This window comes from Diplotaxodon limnothrissa, linkage group LG12, assembly GCF_057381915.1.
Source record: "Diplotaxodon limnothrissa isolate DT_005_m linkage group LG12, D_limnothrissa_male_GT1.1, whole genome shotgun sequence".
In the NCBI taxonomy this organism is placed as follows: Eukaryota; Metazoa; Chordata; class Actinopteri; order Cichliformes; family Cichlidae; genus Diplotaxodon; species Diplotaxodon limnothrissa.
The window spans coordinates 9,958,592-9,974,498 of NC_140607.1; the positions used below are offsets into that span (position 1 = coordinate 9,958,592).

The 15,907-nt window shown below is 37.8% G+C and overlaps 1 protein-coding gene across 1 annotated transcript; it reads left to right on the plus strand.

Moving 5' to 3' along the window:
- The first annotated feature begins 1,396 nt into the window (after window positions 1-1,396).
- Window positions 1,397-12,706, plus strand: lman2lb (lectin, mannose-binding 2-like b). The gene is made up of 8 exons (XM_085367102.1): window positions 1,397-1,616; window positions 3,122-3,240; window positions 3,526-3,643; window positions 5,387-5,469; window positions 6,702-6,863; window positions 7,018-7,132; window positions 8,242-8,361; window positions 9,034-12,706. The coding sequence occupies exons 1-8, from the start codon at window positions 1,412-1,414 to the stop codon at window positions 9,174-9,176; spliced, it is 1,065 nt and encodes a 354-aa protein (XP_085223228.1). The 5' UTR covers window positions 1,397-1,411; the 3' UTR covers window positions 9,177-12,706.
- The last annotated feature ends 3,201 nt before the right edge of the window (window positions 12,707-15,907 follow it).

Consider the following 15,907-nt stretch of genomic DNA (forward strand, 5'->3'; position numbering starts at 1 on the left):
TGAATTGGGCTTCAGTGTTTGTTTACTGTACAGCTCCAGATTCAGGTGACAGCAAGTGAAAATGATCTTACCTGTCTATGTGCAGCAGCACACTGTATTCAGTTTGGATATTGCTGTAAACTGACATGGATCACTTTATGTATTTCATTTACTGTAATAATGTGTTTTCCTCACATTGATTGGTGATGATTTCACATAACTAAGCAGTATGCTGTACTGTTGTTGACTGTGGATCCCCCACTTACTCCTATAATAATTTTTATATGATTATGTTTTTGTTATTTTCTAGTTTCTAGTTGAGTTATGAGGATGCATTCAAAATAAATATATAAAAAAATATTTAAAAATAAATAAATAAAACAATGCTATTACAGTTTGCTCTGTGTACAGGTCTATGGAGTGTGTAAAATTATGATATTATTTTATGCCATGTTATACCCCTAATTAAAGATTGTGAATTATTATGTAGTTTTAGTTTGCATTATTCTCCTGAATTAGAAGAAGCTGATAACTATTGCATTAGTTAAACTGATTTGCATTACATTAAACTGCTGACTTGTTGTGAATGAATGATATTGTTTTATGATGCATTATATTGCTGAGTTATAAGAAATACTGTTCGCAGAAGGTTATTGTCTAATTTGTCTGAGTAGAAGAGAACAGAGTGTGCTGGAGTTTTCTGCCCCATTTCAGCAGGAGCAGATAAACAGGGAGCCAAGGTCGTAGCTTAGGCGCTGTGTGAGAGAAAGCATGTGAATGTTTAGGCTTTTTATGATAAGGTGGAGGCACCAGAGGCTATAAAAGTTTGAGCAATGCTCCACCATTTTGAGATTTTGAGGCTGTCTGCATCAGTGTCCATCTCCCACGTGTGTGATCATTAAATCATCGTTTGACTCAACCCGGCCGGACCAGTGTTGTTATTGTGGTTTTTTCTCTTGTCTCCATCCCCAATATTTTGAACCTTAACAAGTGGCAGCGTGATTTTTTTTAGTTTGTGTATTGAATAATACTATTTTAAGCGCTTGATGATTTGGTGGACTGCCTCTGTGTGATTAAGAGACTAAAATAATGTTTCTCACCTTATCTGTCTTGCCATAAATGAAGGAAGACCACAGAGGAGGGCATGCAGATGGTTGGTGTGACAGGAGAGTCTGTAAGGGATAGGATGAGACAGACGAGGATGATCAAAGAAGAAAAAGATCTCACAACCCATTCTTTTCGGATAGATGCTGCTATAAAATCGCGAGAGCTAGTCTATTGGGGAGAATTTGATGATTTTCAGACGCTACTACTATATCCAGAAGATGGCAGTAATGCCAACCCCACGGATGAGTGTCTCCACTAAACCCCAGAAGGGAAGAAGAACATTTTTCTTGAAACCACGTGACATGTGTGTAGTCGGGCTGTAAAGATGGTTTCCTCCGTTGCCAAATCAAATCTGGCTCCACTGAGAAGTTTCTGTTTTTTAAATTCAGTGTTTCACTTTAGGAACCTCCGTGAGTTAACATGGCTACTTATTACTATTTGTTACTTGACGAGCCAGTCGCTGGCAGACGACGGGGACTTTATGGAGGAGTTTCTGAAGCGGGAATATTCTCTTGTGAAGCCGTACCGCGGTGAGTTTAATGTTAAACTAGAATTACGTTACCGCCAATGTCAGCTAACATTGGCAACTAACATAAACGTTGACAGTAGACAGTTTGTCACCGAAAGGTAGGCTTTGGCTTAAATTCATTTTTTTCTTGGATAGAATTGTGTGGCGGAGGATAATAATTAACTAAGAAGAACTTTGTGCCTCTCTGTCGTTACAGATCGTGGGTAGCGTTACAGCAAGCGGGATAATAACTGTTGTTAACACACCACTAACTATTGGCTAGTCCATAATGCTAATGAAGACTAGCCTACCTACAGTTAGCTTTAATCAGCAGAGCAAACCTGTCTGATTACGGTGAGGAACTCTAGCAAAAAACAACAATAAAATTCAGGAAATTAAGCCCGTAACGCTCTCCATTATGAAAGATTAGTTTTTCATTGTCTCAACAAAGAGCAGTTTGAGTAACCTTCATGGCCACTTTTCATATTAGCGTATATTAGTTAATTCAAAGTAATTAGAAACAAAAACTGATAACTAGAAAATGGGGTCGGGCTTATAAAGAATACATCAGAACAAAGAACGATTAAAAAAAAACAGTTTTCGTTAATTAAAACTAAATCTAAAAAGTCATAACAATAATAAGGGAGTTTTTTTTTTTTTAAACGTACTGAAGCAGTTTTGTGTGTACTGAAGTTGACCACACGTAATAAGTGTATTTAATGAAACTGTGAGTAAGCTTCCTTAGTAGGGTTGTTGTACTGTTGGGCCACTATTGCACTTCATTAAAGTCTTTTGCAGTACACTCCTGCCACTTTGCACAGGCATTTTATCGTGTGATATAATACAGTGTGTTTTTTTTATCTGTCTTGTTATTTATATTTCTTGCACAACAGTCAGGTGAAGAACCCACAATATCGTTATATAAGTACAATGAAAATAAAGGGCTATTGTATTCTAATATCTATTTTGAACTTTTCAAGTCATACTCTAATAAAGACCCTTGATTTATAGCAGGGGTGTCAAACTCAAATACACAGTGGGCCAAAATTCAAAACTGGAACAAAGTCGCGGGCTAACGTTAATATTTATTGAAATATATTTATTCCTCCAGATATAAGAATGAATCTTTTCTTATGGACTCAAACACGTTTTGCTGAAAAACTGAATATGGAACAAGCAAAGCTTAATACTAAACAACATATATATTAGCTGTATAATACCAGTAGGCCAGCTCTAATAGTAATTTGGTATGGCTTCGCGGGCCAAATGTAATTAGGCTGCGGGACAAATTTGGCCCGCGGGCCAGAGTTTGACACCTATGATTTATAGTAATAAAAATAAACAGTACAGTACAGGAGCCACTGAAAAGGAAATATTTGTAGTCAATAAAATGTATACATAAACTGAATGTTACAACAAAAGACGAAACGCAACGTAAATGGTAAAAGAAGATTTCTAAGAAAAACAATGGTAAACTTTGGTGTGGCTTGCTGTGAATGCAGAAGTGTTACTACTGTTGTTTTGCAGGCTTGGGTTTCTCTAGCTCCTCACAGTGGGATCTGATGGGCACTGCCATGGTGACGCCTGACCATGTGAGGCTAACCCCAGACCTGCAGAGCAGGCAGGGAGCTGTGTGGAGCCGAATTGTAAGTCAAATGGGACAGCCTGCATTATCAGGCTTGCAATATGCAATGCATTCTTACCCAGCAAACCACAATTTCCCTCACTTCCTGCTTTAAACTAAAAACCCTACTTTATATGGCTTTGGTTTAACAATGAATGTTATGCAGCATTTTATAAATAAAATATAAATGATACAAATCAGTCTGTTTCAAAAGGATGATATGTCACTCATATCTGATGACAAGTGCATGCTACACATTGCTGAGTGTAAGAATAACCTGCTTTTCTTTATTGCTATTGCTTTTCAGCCTTTGCTTCTGCAAGATTGGGAGCTGAGAGTACAATTTAAAGTCCATGGCCAAGGGAAGAAGAACCTGAATGGTGATGGACTGGCCATCTGGTTAACCAGAGATCGCATGAAAAATGGTAGGTTAATGCTAAATGTGTTTCAGCATCGTATTTGCAATTTTATAATTGAATAGCCCTCAAAGTGAACAGTTTATCCTAATGAGCTTGTCATTTTTTTTCTCAGTCACATGATAAGATATCATTTTATTAGCACATCCTGTGCACAGTGACTTGTGATACCAGGGAAAGCAAACAGAATAAACAGTCTCAATTTTCAGCTGCAGGAAACACTGCTTACAAAACTTTACATGTTCATTCATTGTTTCAAAAACACATTTTAGTTACTTTTCTTTTGTTTGTTTTGTTTTATTGTTTGTTTTTAATCCAATTAGGTAAGTTACCTGTAGTATTACACTGCTCAAAAAAAATAAAGAAACAATTTTAGATTTAGAACATTAAGCCAATTAAACTAATGAGATAGTGATCCGGTTGGTTAGCAGAGGGGTTATTTGTTAGGTTAAAGGTTTTGGTGTTAATGAAATTAACAGCAGGCAAATGCAGTGGTTAGCACTGTTGCCTGACAGCCAGAAGGTCCTGGGTTCAATCCCATCATCTAACCGGGTCCTTTTTGTGCGAGTTTGCATGGGTTCTTTCTAGGTACTCCAACTTTGTCCCACAGTCGACATGCAGTTAGTGGGGTTAGGTTAACTGGTGATTCTAAATTGTCCATAGGTGTGAATGTGAGTGTGAATCGTTGTCTGTCTCTCTGTGTTAGCCCTGCATCAGATTGGCAACGTTTCCAGGGTGTACCGTGCCTCTCATTCTCTCATCACTGAGACAAAACAGGAATGGCTTTACAGGTGGAGACCAAAAACTTGTGTTTTGTGCCAAAACATCCTTGGACCTATTGTCAGACTGGTGCAGTGGATCCTTGGTTCCTCCTCAGTTATGCCCTGGTCCAGATCTAGGATGAGATCCTATCCCCCGAACACAATCTCTTGTCTCGTTAGGAGCATCCCCTGATGTTGTCACACATGTGTACAAGCATGTTGGGGCCAGAAAAGTACCATTTTGAGTTGCTTCAATGAAATCTCAACAGAATGCGCTATCCTGCTGCATCTTTTTTTTTTTAAACTTTGATTTTCAAGGTGTTTTTTAATCAAGCCCTCTGTAAGTTGATGCTTTTCATTTCTATCACATTACCCAGTCCATGTCAGTGTAGCTATCCAACTTTTTTCCTCATTGAGAACTGATGTGTTTTCTAAGTGTTCCTTTAATTACATTTTTTTAAGCAGTGTGTTGTGCGCCTGGCTAAAGAGAATTATTCAGTCATTATCATCTATTTTTTTATGCTTTTAAGTTTGTTACATTTTTGTTGCTACTGTATTTAAATAAAGACAACCTATGCTGCGCTGGTCTTAGTTTTTAAAGGAAACTTCCAAATGGAGTTATTCTTCCACAGTTTGTGGTACAAATGTTTCTGTCTACATGTAAAGACAGCTGTCATCATCGAGTGACTCTTTATCACGGTGTGTGTGGACTAGTTGCCACACCCCCAATGATATGATAGTGAGCTTTAGAGCATTTGGGTGGGATTAGGATAATACAATCGTTTCACGTGAAAAAATTTTATTTATTTATTTATTTTAATTAACTTCCTGCATGTACTAGTTTGTCTGATTACATTTTTTCCTCCAAAGTGCTGAAAACACAAAGAAACTCTGTTGGAGAAAACTTAAGACTGAAATTTAGTCCCAAATCAAATTATATTAATTGCTATGTTTCAGCTTTATTATCTCTGTGGTATTCCTCTGTTTGCAGGCCCTGTATTTGGCAACATGAACCATTTCTCTGGACTTGGAATATTTGTGGACACTTACCCCAATGATGATAAGACCCATGATGTAAGTGACAGTCTGTAGCTTTTGTTGTTTTTTTTTTTAAAGCCTGAGTTTAAATCAAGACTTTGTTGTCATGTGGAAACCCACACAACATACACACAATGTTTCTTTTTGATGACTGAATTTCAGCCAATCTGACATGCAAACATGTACTGTTGCTAATAATGTAAACTTATACTGACTGACAACGAACCTGGCCAGAAAAAAGACAAGTAGCAGTCCTGGTGAAGTTTGAATTATTAACATTAATCATCAGGATGCTCATACCCTGGTAGTGCTAATGTTTTAAGGTGAAGCAGCAGTAGAACTGCAGTTTTCAGGCTGACTCGACTGGATTACTGTAATGCACTTTATATTGGGGTCAGTGCATCATATATTAGTCATCTACAGGGGGTGCAAAATGCCGTAGCTCGTCTTTTAACTGGCACTCGAAAGTTTGAGCACATTTCCCCTATTTTAGCTTCACTTCACTGGCTGCCCATTTCTTTTAGGATTCATTTTAAAATTCTTTTATTTGCTTTTAAAGCTCTCCATGGCCTAGCCCCATCTTATCTCTCTGAGCTGCTACAGCCTTATACACCCACCCGCTCTCTCAGGTCAGCTGATCAGCTGCTCCTGATTGTACCCAGGACTGGGCATAAACTTAGAGGAGATCGTGCTTTTGCTGTAGCATCTCCAAAACTGTGGAACGAGCTTCCTTTAGAGATTAGACAGGCCAGTTCTTTATCTGTTTTTAAGTCACTCTTGAAAACCCACCTCTTTACCCTGGCCTTTGATACCACGTGAGATGTTGGTTTTTATTTTTATTTCAGTTGTTTTTAGGTGATTCGATGCTGTTTTATCTTGTTTTTGTTTTAATATAGGGCTGTTTTAATTTATGTATTATGTGTTTTATTTATTTATTTTTGCTGTTTTCTGTTATTCTATTGTTTTAACTTGTTTTCTGTATAGCACTTTGTTCCTGTGCTGGGTATTTTAAAGTGCTTTATAAATAAAATTGGATTGGACTATTTCAACTTACAACAGTGAACAGCTCAGATTTTAGAGTTAATTTTCTCTGGCTAACCAGTGTCCAGTGTTTTTGTCCCCCCCCCCCTTTACTAAGAAAAGCTTTATGCAATATAACATCAAACTGTTCAGTAGTGCTGTTTCATGTCTCTGTGAAATGAACTACCTGTGGAATGGTGTTTGTGGTTCCTGCTGATGAAGTTGTGACTCCTCTGTCTTCTTCACAGAGGACATTCCCTTACATATCTGTGATGCTGGGGAATGGCACCCTGTCGTATGACCACGATCGTGACGGTCGGTCCACAGAGCTTGGAGGATGCACAGCTATGGCACGCAACTCGGTCTACGACAACTTTTTCCTCGTTAGATACTCCAAAAATCAACTGACGGTATGGCTCATTATCTGCAGGACCTGTTTCAGGGTGTCACTTGTCCTTAAAGGTGACATTCTTGTGTAATGAAATTAAAACTGAGTAGTACAATGAGGCATGAAAAGTAGAATGTTGATTGGTTTATTCAAACCATTTGTTCCTCTGCCCTTAGCTCATGGTGGATGTTGATGGTAAGCAGGAATGGAGAGAATGTGCTGACATTACAGGAGTGCGGCTACCTACAGGCTACTTCTTAGGTGCCTCCTCTGCCACGGGAGACCTGTCAGGTATGAAATCTCAGAATAATGCTTTGACCACAGGATATATTACAAAGTGAAGCTATAAAAAGATTGGATTATAAACATGGCATCCAAACTAGATGAATTAACCCTTTAAAGCCGGTCAGAGCGGGCACGCTCTGTTTTGCGTAACTATTTTTAAATCTGGGTAGCACTGCAACCACGTAAGCTAGAGCAATAATTTTTTTTGCATATGAAACCGGAGGAGTTGTACTTACATCTTATGCCATCAGCTTGTCCTAGGTCACAGTTTCCTTCCACATATAGCTTTGCAAAAACTGCATAAAAAGCGCTTGCAGCAACAAAAACATAATATTCCAGAAACATGCTTTGCCGATCCGATCAGCTGTTCATAACACTTCCTACGTTGGAATAGACGTCAGTGCGAACTTTTGCATGTCCACCATTACCTGCCCGAAACCGGAAGTGACGTCATTTTCGCGGAAATGTAGTTTTTTTTTTACCATGAGGGCCTCATGAGCCTATACTGGTGTTTTTAAAAGTTATCTTTGACTTTATGACTTTCTGTGTCGTTTCTGGGATGCTTAGGACTCATATTGCACTGCTGGAAATAGTTAATTTTGATGCATATGCTGCTTTTTTGCAAATTTGCAGTATAATGTTTATTTTCGTTTTTCGTGCAGTATATAAAAATTGGTGTATTTCAAAAATAAAACTATGAAGACACTCAAAATAAATTTCCTGTGATGGGAAACTATTTTGTGCAACTTTTTTGTATTTACAGTTTTGAGGGATAAGCCTCTTAAATTTCTCTAACTAGAAATATATGTTAAAAAAGCAAAAACGATTTTCAATTTTTTTTGTAGTTTGTTGCACTTTTTTGTAATTTATGTAATTACTATGCACTTAATGCATACATATTATTAAAATATGGGCTATAATGGTTGTATTGATGTATAGCAACTTGAAATGCTCCCAAAAATGGCTCCACAGCATGTAAAAAATATAATATAAGCTCTGGCGGACTTAGTTTTATGGTAGGTCTTAAAGGGTTAAACATCAACTTCCTAACAGCTCAGGTTTTAAAATGAAGTCAGCTGTTGCTTAAGATGTTAATTACGGGTGTGTTCTTCTAGATAACCATGACATCATCTCCATGAAGCTGTATGAGCTTACAGTCGAGAGGACTCCACAGGAAGCGGAAGAAGGGGAAGTAGTCACCATCCCCAGAGTTGACAACATGGAGCAGTTTCAAGGTAAATGCAGCACGATCATCATCAACCTGAAGTCATCCTTCTCAGCGCTGCACCGTATCGGCACCATTACTCAGGGCGGGGTTGCAGCTAGTGTGAAGTCTTGAGGGCCCAGTATTACCAGGCCCTACACCACCAATAGCATCATTGCACTCCCACTGGTTTTCATGCTCACCATAACTGCAGAGGTGGCCACTGCAGTATTCTCCTGAACTGCTTAAGCAGAGAAACAGAAGGCGAAGAAATCAAAATCAAGTTTATTCTTTCCCCACAAAGTCTTGTCTTTTTAGATTGTTGCCACGTCTCCCTCTGTGTAATCTGTGAAGCTCTAAGCTTAAAAAAAAAAAAGAAGCATGATTGTACACTTGCATTTAACTGAACAGTTTTGTACTCAGCATTTTTTGCATGCTGAGCACAAAGTTGATGTAACAGAGCAGATGAGTATAGTATAGTCTGCCACTATACTATACTATACTGCTTCCCGCATGATGATAAAAGGCTCAAGTAAATGGATGAGGCTGATACTGGCAGACATGAATCCAGTATGTGGGCACATCTCATACATGTAGTATATCTAATTGATATTATTTGTTCATGTTTACAGCTGGGAGAACAGAGGGCTGAAACTTCAGCCATTTTTTTTTTTTTCTAATATTTTTTGCTTTTACTTTGCAGTGGAAGTGGAGGAGGAAGGGATGAGTGGAGTCCAGCTGTTCTTCACCCTTCTCTTCACAGTCGTGGGCCTGGTCGTGCTGGGAGTGGTAGGGCTAATAGTTTACGGGCGCTGGAAGGAAAACAAACGCAAACGCTTTTACTGAGGAAAGATCAGCCAGTCCGCAGAATGTGTTTTAATGAACAAACATGCAAAGACTCAATGACACAAATCGAACAAACTGAACTTTAGTGGGTTTGAAGCATAGAGCTATGAGAACAAATGAATACATGAGCTGTGGTTTAAAATATTTAAGATTTCTGGAAGATTGATGAGATAAAGCTCTGCTTGCTGTAGTGAAGCAAAATCATTTTAAAAATATGTTCATCTAAACTTGAAGCACGGTGGGACTTTTTATCTGCACTAACTGAGGCACTGTTTCTACCAGCAGGAAGTAAGAAAAACAACAGAATGAGTCACTAAATCAGATGCTGAGTTTGCTGACATTATGTTACACAATTTTGGAGTTTGGGGTATCTCTGCGGACCTGAGCCAGCGCAGAGTGGGGTAGAAGTCATGGTAGCGAAGTTGGGCGCTTCTTTCATTGTCATTTAAATTTTTTGTTGGCAATTCACTAACTTTACTAATAATCCTGTGTTTATTTTATTTTCTAAATACGTGACCCTTAAAATGCTTATTTGTACATCAATATTTTCCTTATGACTTTTCATTATATCTGTGACTTACCTGCAACTTTCACAAATCAGATGGGACTTGGGCCTGTTTGTTAGCTTGCCCACTATAGAAATGCTGTTTTGTAGGTAGCTAGCAGAGTGGCATAGATATGTGCACATATTCTGCCACTGGTATGTCCCGGATGATTAATCAGACTTTTAAATTCTGAATGACAATGTTAGCTTCCATTAACATTTTAAAAAGTTAGCTTAAAATGATTCGTCATAGATCAAGCACATCTCTACAGAGGGCCTGTTGGCAAGTGGTTGCTGCTGTTGCTGGGTGAAATCATCACAAAGAAGTTGCACCAAAAACCACCTTTTGATCGCTGTGGTTGGAGTATGCTAACATTATCATTACTCTCTGACCTGTAGTGAAACTTTGGGAAGAAAAAAATGCAACACAAATCAGAGTAAAAGTTGTGCCGTTTGAAATGTGTTGGTTACAAGAGCAAGGCACAATTTTTACTTTGAAGGCAAATGTTTTTAGTTTGTGTTGACCCTTCAGGTTCACTTCTGCTTGACATGTACTTTGTGTTTGTAGGCAATTTGTTATCCAGGCACAAGCTGCTGGTGACCATGCCAACCTGCTAGCAAACAGTCTTTTAATGTAGCAGCATTATACCAACTTCACACTAGCAACCTCGGGCAATCACTTGCCAACCAGTCATGGAACACACACTTTTTGGTGGAGACTGGTGGTTACTCATCCCTCAGTCGATTTCAGTGACTGCCAACAACTGCTCACAAGCAGTCGGAAAATACACAATTAAGTGCCATATGGCCACTTAAAGGTGTTTTGTCTTTTTGTGTGACTACCACAAAGGCCATTGTGAGTTTACTGATCCCTGGGCCAGCAGGGACTACTTGTTGTGAGATGAACTTTATGCTTAAAAACATCCCCTAATCAGGGCCTCGTTCCCAATTGGTGATGTGTTAAGTAGTCATAAATTATCAGTTGCGTCACTAATGTACCATACTGCAACAGCTACCCTTAAATGTATACCTGAATTACAATAGTTAGAGCTACGTAGCATTATTCAGATGCACTTGTTTTGTGTGACGATTCCCAAACGAGACAGCTGAATTTATATTTCCAACAGGGTTCACAGTAGACTATCAAAATATTCATGTTAAACATTATATTATAGAAATAGGTTAGGATGCACTAAGCCTCGTCTCATATAAACGTTCAGTGAGGTCTGATTGTTTTTAATATTTGAAGAACTTCTCTCTCCGTAGATCTTCATGCATTATAAGACCTGGCTAAGACCTGAACAGTATGGTGGCTGCACCGAGAGCAACAACTTATGTGGCATGCCCATCAATGAATGTGTGGGAGAGTAGTTCATCTTTGACTGTTGTTCTTTGTTCTCTTCAGCCAACAATACACGACAATTACAACTGATGGTAACGATTTAATTCCAGAGTAGATTTAATGAACAAACAGGTGCGGAACTTTCTTGCCTGGTTGATTCTACAGTTCATGTTAATGCACCCACTGTAAATGCCTCACGCACATGGCTCTGTGATGTGCAGAGAGCACCACTCTAATTTGACTTGTAGCTGCTGTGAAGACCAGTGAGCCTGTGAATCTTTTTATACTTTTTGCTGCACTAAAGAAAAAAAAAACTGGACTGTCATTTTATTTGAGATAACTTTATACAGCAATCCAGCATTTATTCAACAAGTGAAAATATTTATATAAATATTGCTGATACGTGAGCTCAATGCTATGTGTAAAAGAATAGTTGCGTTACCAGTGCTGAATAAAGTGCCTCACTAGGACCATTACAGGCAAACTCTCATTTTGATCCTCTCTGCAAGTTTGAGCTCAACATTTATTTTCTGTTTGACATCACTTCCATGGCTTGATCTACACTCTGACGTTACAAACAGGTCTCAGAAATGATAAGCTGATTTAAGAGTTTATCTGAGAACAGTTTGTCAGTGTCACTCTTTGTGGAGCACTGATGTTTTTAGTTCTTCCACCAACCAGTAACTTGGTAGCAATTGATGTTTTGCTCTGTACACACTTACATTAACAGCCATATGCTGCATCATGTAGTCATGTGAGTTTGATTAAACTGATCACTCAAACCAAGAGGAAGAAAAACAAAAAATGATGTCAAGCTTTATTGTGTCTATGAAGAAACCTCGAGTACTCAGTAAAACCTCAAATATCATGAAACTCTCCAGCATGGATGTAGAGCTCACACCTCACTGGTTAAAGAAGCACTGATGTGCCATTCATTCAATAACCATGCACTGACAATAACTATTAGAGACAACTCGGTGAGCAAAGTGATGCAATCATTTCAAAATTTCTTTAGATTTTGCAGTATTATCATTATTGTGATAAATGTGAATAGTCAGTATATAAAGACAACCAGCCAATGTATCAATATTGGGGGGTACAGCAAAACACAAAATGTTAAGTGTGATATTAAGAAAGTGCACAGTCAATATCACATGATATCATCAATAATTGTGAGCCTGACAGATTTTAACAAGTTGACAATACTCAGGAGTAGCACAAATGTGTAAATGAAATAACTACTCAAAACCAAGATTAGGGAAATCTCATTGTGTTTTGTTCCTTGGAAAAGGAGAAATATATATATATATATATATATTGGGGTGTTAGATTTTGATATCAATATTGATATTGGTAATAAAAGTCCTAAAAATTGGTCGTCTCTGACCACTTCTATGCACTTGTAATTTTACTTTTTTATGCTTATAGAAAAATGTCATTCATATTGACATTGCTAATAAAAACTATAATAGACTATAATAATAAGAATTTTAATGGTTAAAATCTGTTAGAAGTATATCAGGAAAATCTGTAGATATATCAATATTTGTGGTCACGACAGCATCAATGAATGAATGATAATTGGGATATTTAAAAGCGAGATCTTAATATTGTATTAGCAATGCGCCTATAATATTTGTTAAAAGAAAAATTGTAATTCATGTCTTTGTTTGCTGTTGTGCAGTTTTGGGTTCTCACCACTTCCATGTACTTGTAATTTGAGTTTAATAGCTTCACTTTTAATAGCTAATAGTTTAATAGCTTACCAAAAAAACAGCACGCACTAGATAAAGTTATAGAAGAATTTTGCTACCAGCATTGATGCAAGGTTTTTTTTTTTTTTTCAATTATCAATTTTTGTTTGTTTTTTTTAATTTGATTTGATTTTTTTTTTTTACACAGCAATAATAGTACAAATAAAACTCTGATATAATGACAGCCTTAATTCATTTCATCCATTCAATAACAGACTAATGATTCAGGAAGACATTTGCCCAAAAAGCACTTCAGTGTTTAGTTCATTGGAGCTTTGTGGACAGTTTCATAGATTTTTGAAGCAATATCAATCAGTACTTCACTCTAATTAAAATCAGTTTCCAGCCCTTTAAAAAAAAAAAAAAAGCTACAGATTTGTTTTTTTTTGTTTTTTTTTTTCTTTTTTCAATGTAGGTGTTTCATTTTTGTGTCATTCAGCGTGTGCTGTCACTGGGGAAATCAGCCATTTAGGGATTTTTTTTAATAATACTGTTCAGCTTATTATCAAATTAAAGAAAAAGAAAGCTCAACCCTTGTCTGAAAAATGTGTGTAAATCTTGTTTGTGTGTGATTATTCTTCTTCAATAAAAGTTTGTTTATTTTTTTCCGTTGTGGTGTTGTTTTTAGTTTTCTCTGCAAACGTTTTTCATGTACAGTGCCTTGTGTATTCAAGAAATTGAACTACAGGATGGGCCATTTATATGGATACACCGTAATAAAATGGGAATGGTTGGTGATATTAAAGTCCTGTTTGTGGCACATTAGTATATGTTGAGGGGGCAAACTCCTCAAGATGGGTGGTGACCATGGTGGCCATTTAGAAGTTGGCCATCTTGGATGCAACTTTTGTTTTTTCAATAGGAAGAGGGCCATGTGACGCATCAAACTTATTGGTAATGTCACGAGAAAAACAATGGTGTGCTTGGTTTCAACGTAACTTTATTCTTTCATGAGTTATTTACAAGTTTCTGACCACTTATAAAATGTGTTTAATGTGCTGCCCATTGTGTTGGATTGTCAATGCAGCCCTCTTCTCCCACTCTTCACACACTGATAGCAGGAGAAATGCCAGCACAGGCATCCAGTAGCCGTAGTTTCAGTTGCTGCACATCTCGTATCTTCACACCACAGACAATTGCCTTCAGATGACTCCAAAGATAAAAGTCTAAGGGGGTCAGATCGGGAGAATTTGGGGGGCCATTCAACTGCCGATGTGTGATTAATTGGTTTATAATCACTTAAACTAGTGACCTACAAGGAAGTGTAGGATGAGGCTCGAGGTGTTCAGATGCAGTCTGCATCTTCACAGTTATCACAAGCCCTCCACACTGTATGTTTAAGGTTAAAAGGTTTAGATTTTGACCAGAGGGGCCGATGGCGCGATATGGCAGCCTCGCTTCTATCAGTCTGCCCCAGGGTAGCTGTGGCTACAACTGTAGCTTGCCTCCACCAGTGTGTGAATGTGAGAGTGAATGAATAGTGGAATTGTAAAGCGCTTTGAGGGCCTCGAAAAGCGCTATATAAATGCAATCCATTATTATTATTATTATTAAAAGTTTTATCAAGACCGTGTAAAAAGATGAAAGTTCCCAGGTGAACGTGAAGATGGAAGTGCTGAAATCTCTTAAGCCTGTGTTCTTTCTAATGGCCAGCGGGGAAGGATGGAGATGGTTTAAGCCATTTAACCCTTGATGTCATTTCAGTTAAGGCCTCAGCAAACACTGATGAGCTTTTGTCTTCCTGAATACAACATGATACAGTATTCAATTTTACTTTTAGTCATGTACATTTTAGACAAGGTGACTTAAAAGTATTGTAAAACAAAAACAAAAAAACATTTGTTCACATTTTTGAAATGATACTTGACATCCTGACTTATCAATCAGGAAATATTAGTTACACTACAAACATGGTGGGCAACAAATAGAAGTGAAAATACCATAATGAATGTTTTAGGACAAAAAACTGAACGTTCCTGTATTGTATCTGTACTGTATGTTGGAGTCAAATTGTTAAATGTTGTCATTGTGTTACTTAAATTTGTAAGTCTTGGTTCAAACTATAGGATCAAAGACATTTGTTTCTGTTGACCTCCCCAAACTGTTGAACGGTGGGGGAGGCTGTAGTGGTTTATTATGGGACATCCTATGTGAGGGTTCTGTTTTGTTGTTTAGTAAGCTTCCTGCCTTTATGACCCTTTTGTGGGCAGGAGGTCACACAAAAAAGCACCCCCACTCACACACTCACAGTACCTTATCTCTTAGAACCATAGGGGTTTTTTACAATGTGTGGTGCTTATGTGTACTGTAACTGTTTTCAATAAAAGGCGGCAAGGAAGGCTGTTTATTTGAAGTTGGCTAGGAGACAAGTGAGGAGCGTTTAGCTCCTAGAGCCTGGTTCCGACCAGCCTCCCTTGCTAGCAAGTAAAAACCGGTTAAAGCTGTTTGTCTTGCTTCCTTGTTTCGTTAACAGGAATAAGTTTCTAAACCAGCGGGGCCTGTGGAAGCGCAGACCCAACACTGTATAACATATTATAGATCCACAGCAGTATCATGCAAGATGATCACCTCACTGTCCCATCTGCTTACTGTACAAGTTTTCCAATCGCATTTATTTATTTATACTGACTAGGGGTTGGAAAGTAATTCTGATCATTTATGTAGCATCTTAATTATTTACTGTTGAAGTCAACTGAATAAGTCCACAGGGAGCATTAAATGTCATCAAGCGCACAAGCCACCTGATTGCAGACTAAACAAAAAAGAATCTGCTACAATAGATTTCATCGATCTCCTACCTGGAAAATCCAATTTTAGCCTCTGACTAATTGCATTTCTGCAGTGAAGCAAAGTGATGGCATATTGCCATGGATTTTCCTCTAAGCAAAAAATGAGTCCAGCAAATTCAAGAGGTCATTGATGAAAATCTGCTTCACCTGAGACTGTGATATGGTTAGTGTTTTTCAAAGTAAATTCAACTGTCTTTCAACAGTTTTGTTATTTTTTCAAAATGTATTTTATTACAGACCTCTCTCTTGCCAGGCGTGAATGCCCCTCCTCTTTAATGTTGTTACTAAACATACTGGGTAGA

Coding starts and splice junctions, on each gene's coding strand:
- lman2lb (XM_085367102.1), top strand. CDS start 1,412: ATGGTTTCCTCCGTTGCCAAATCAAATCTGGCTCCACTGAGAAGTTTC. Junction 5,470..6,701: donor ATGATGATAAGACCCATGAT/GTAAGTGACAGT, acceptor TCTTCTTCACAG/AGGACATTCCCTTACATATC. Junction 6,864..7,017: donor ACTCCAAAAATCAACTGACG/GTATGGCTCATT, acceptor CTCTGCCCTTAG/CTCATGGTGGATGTTGATGG.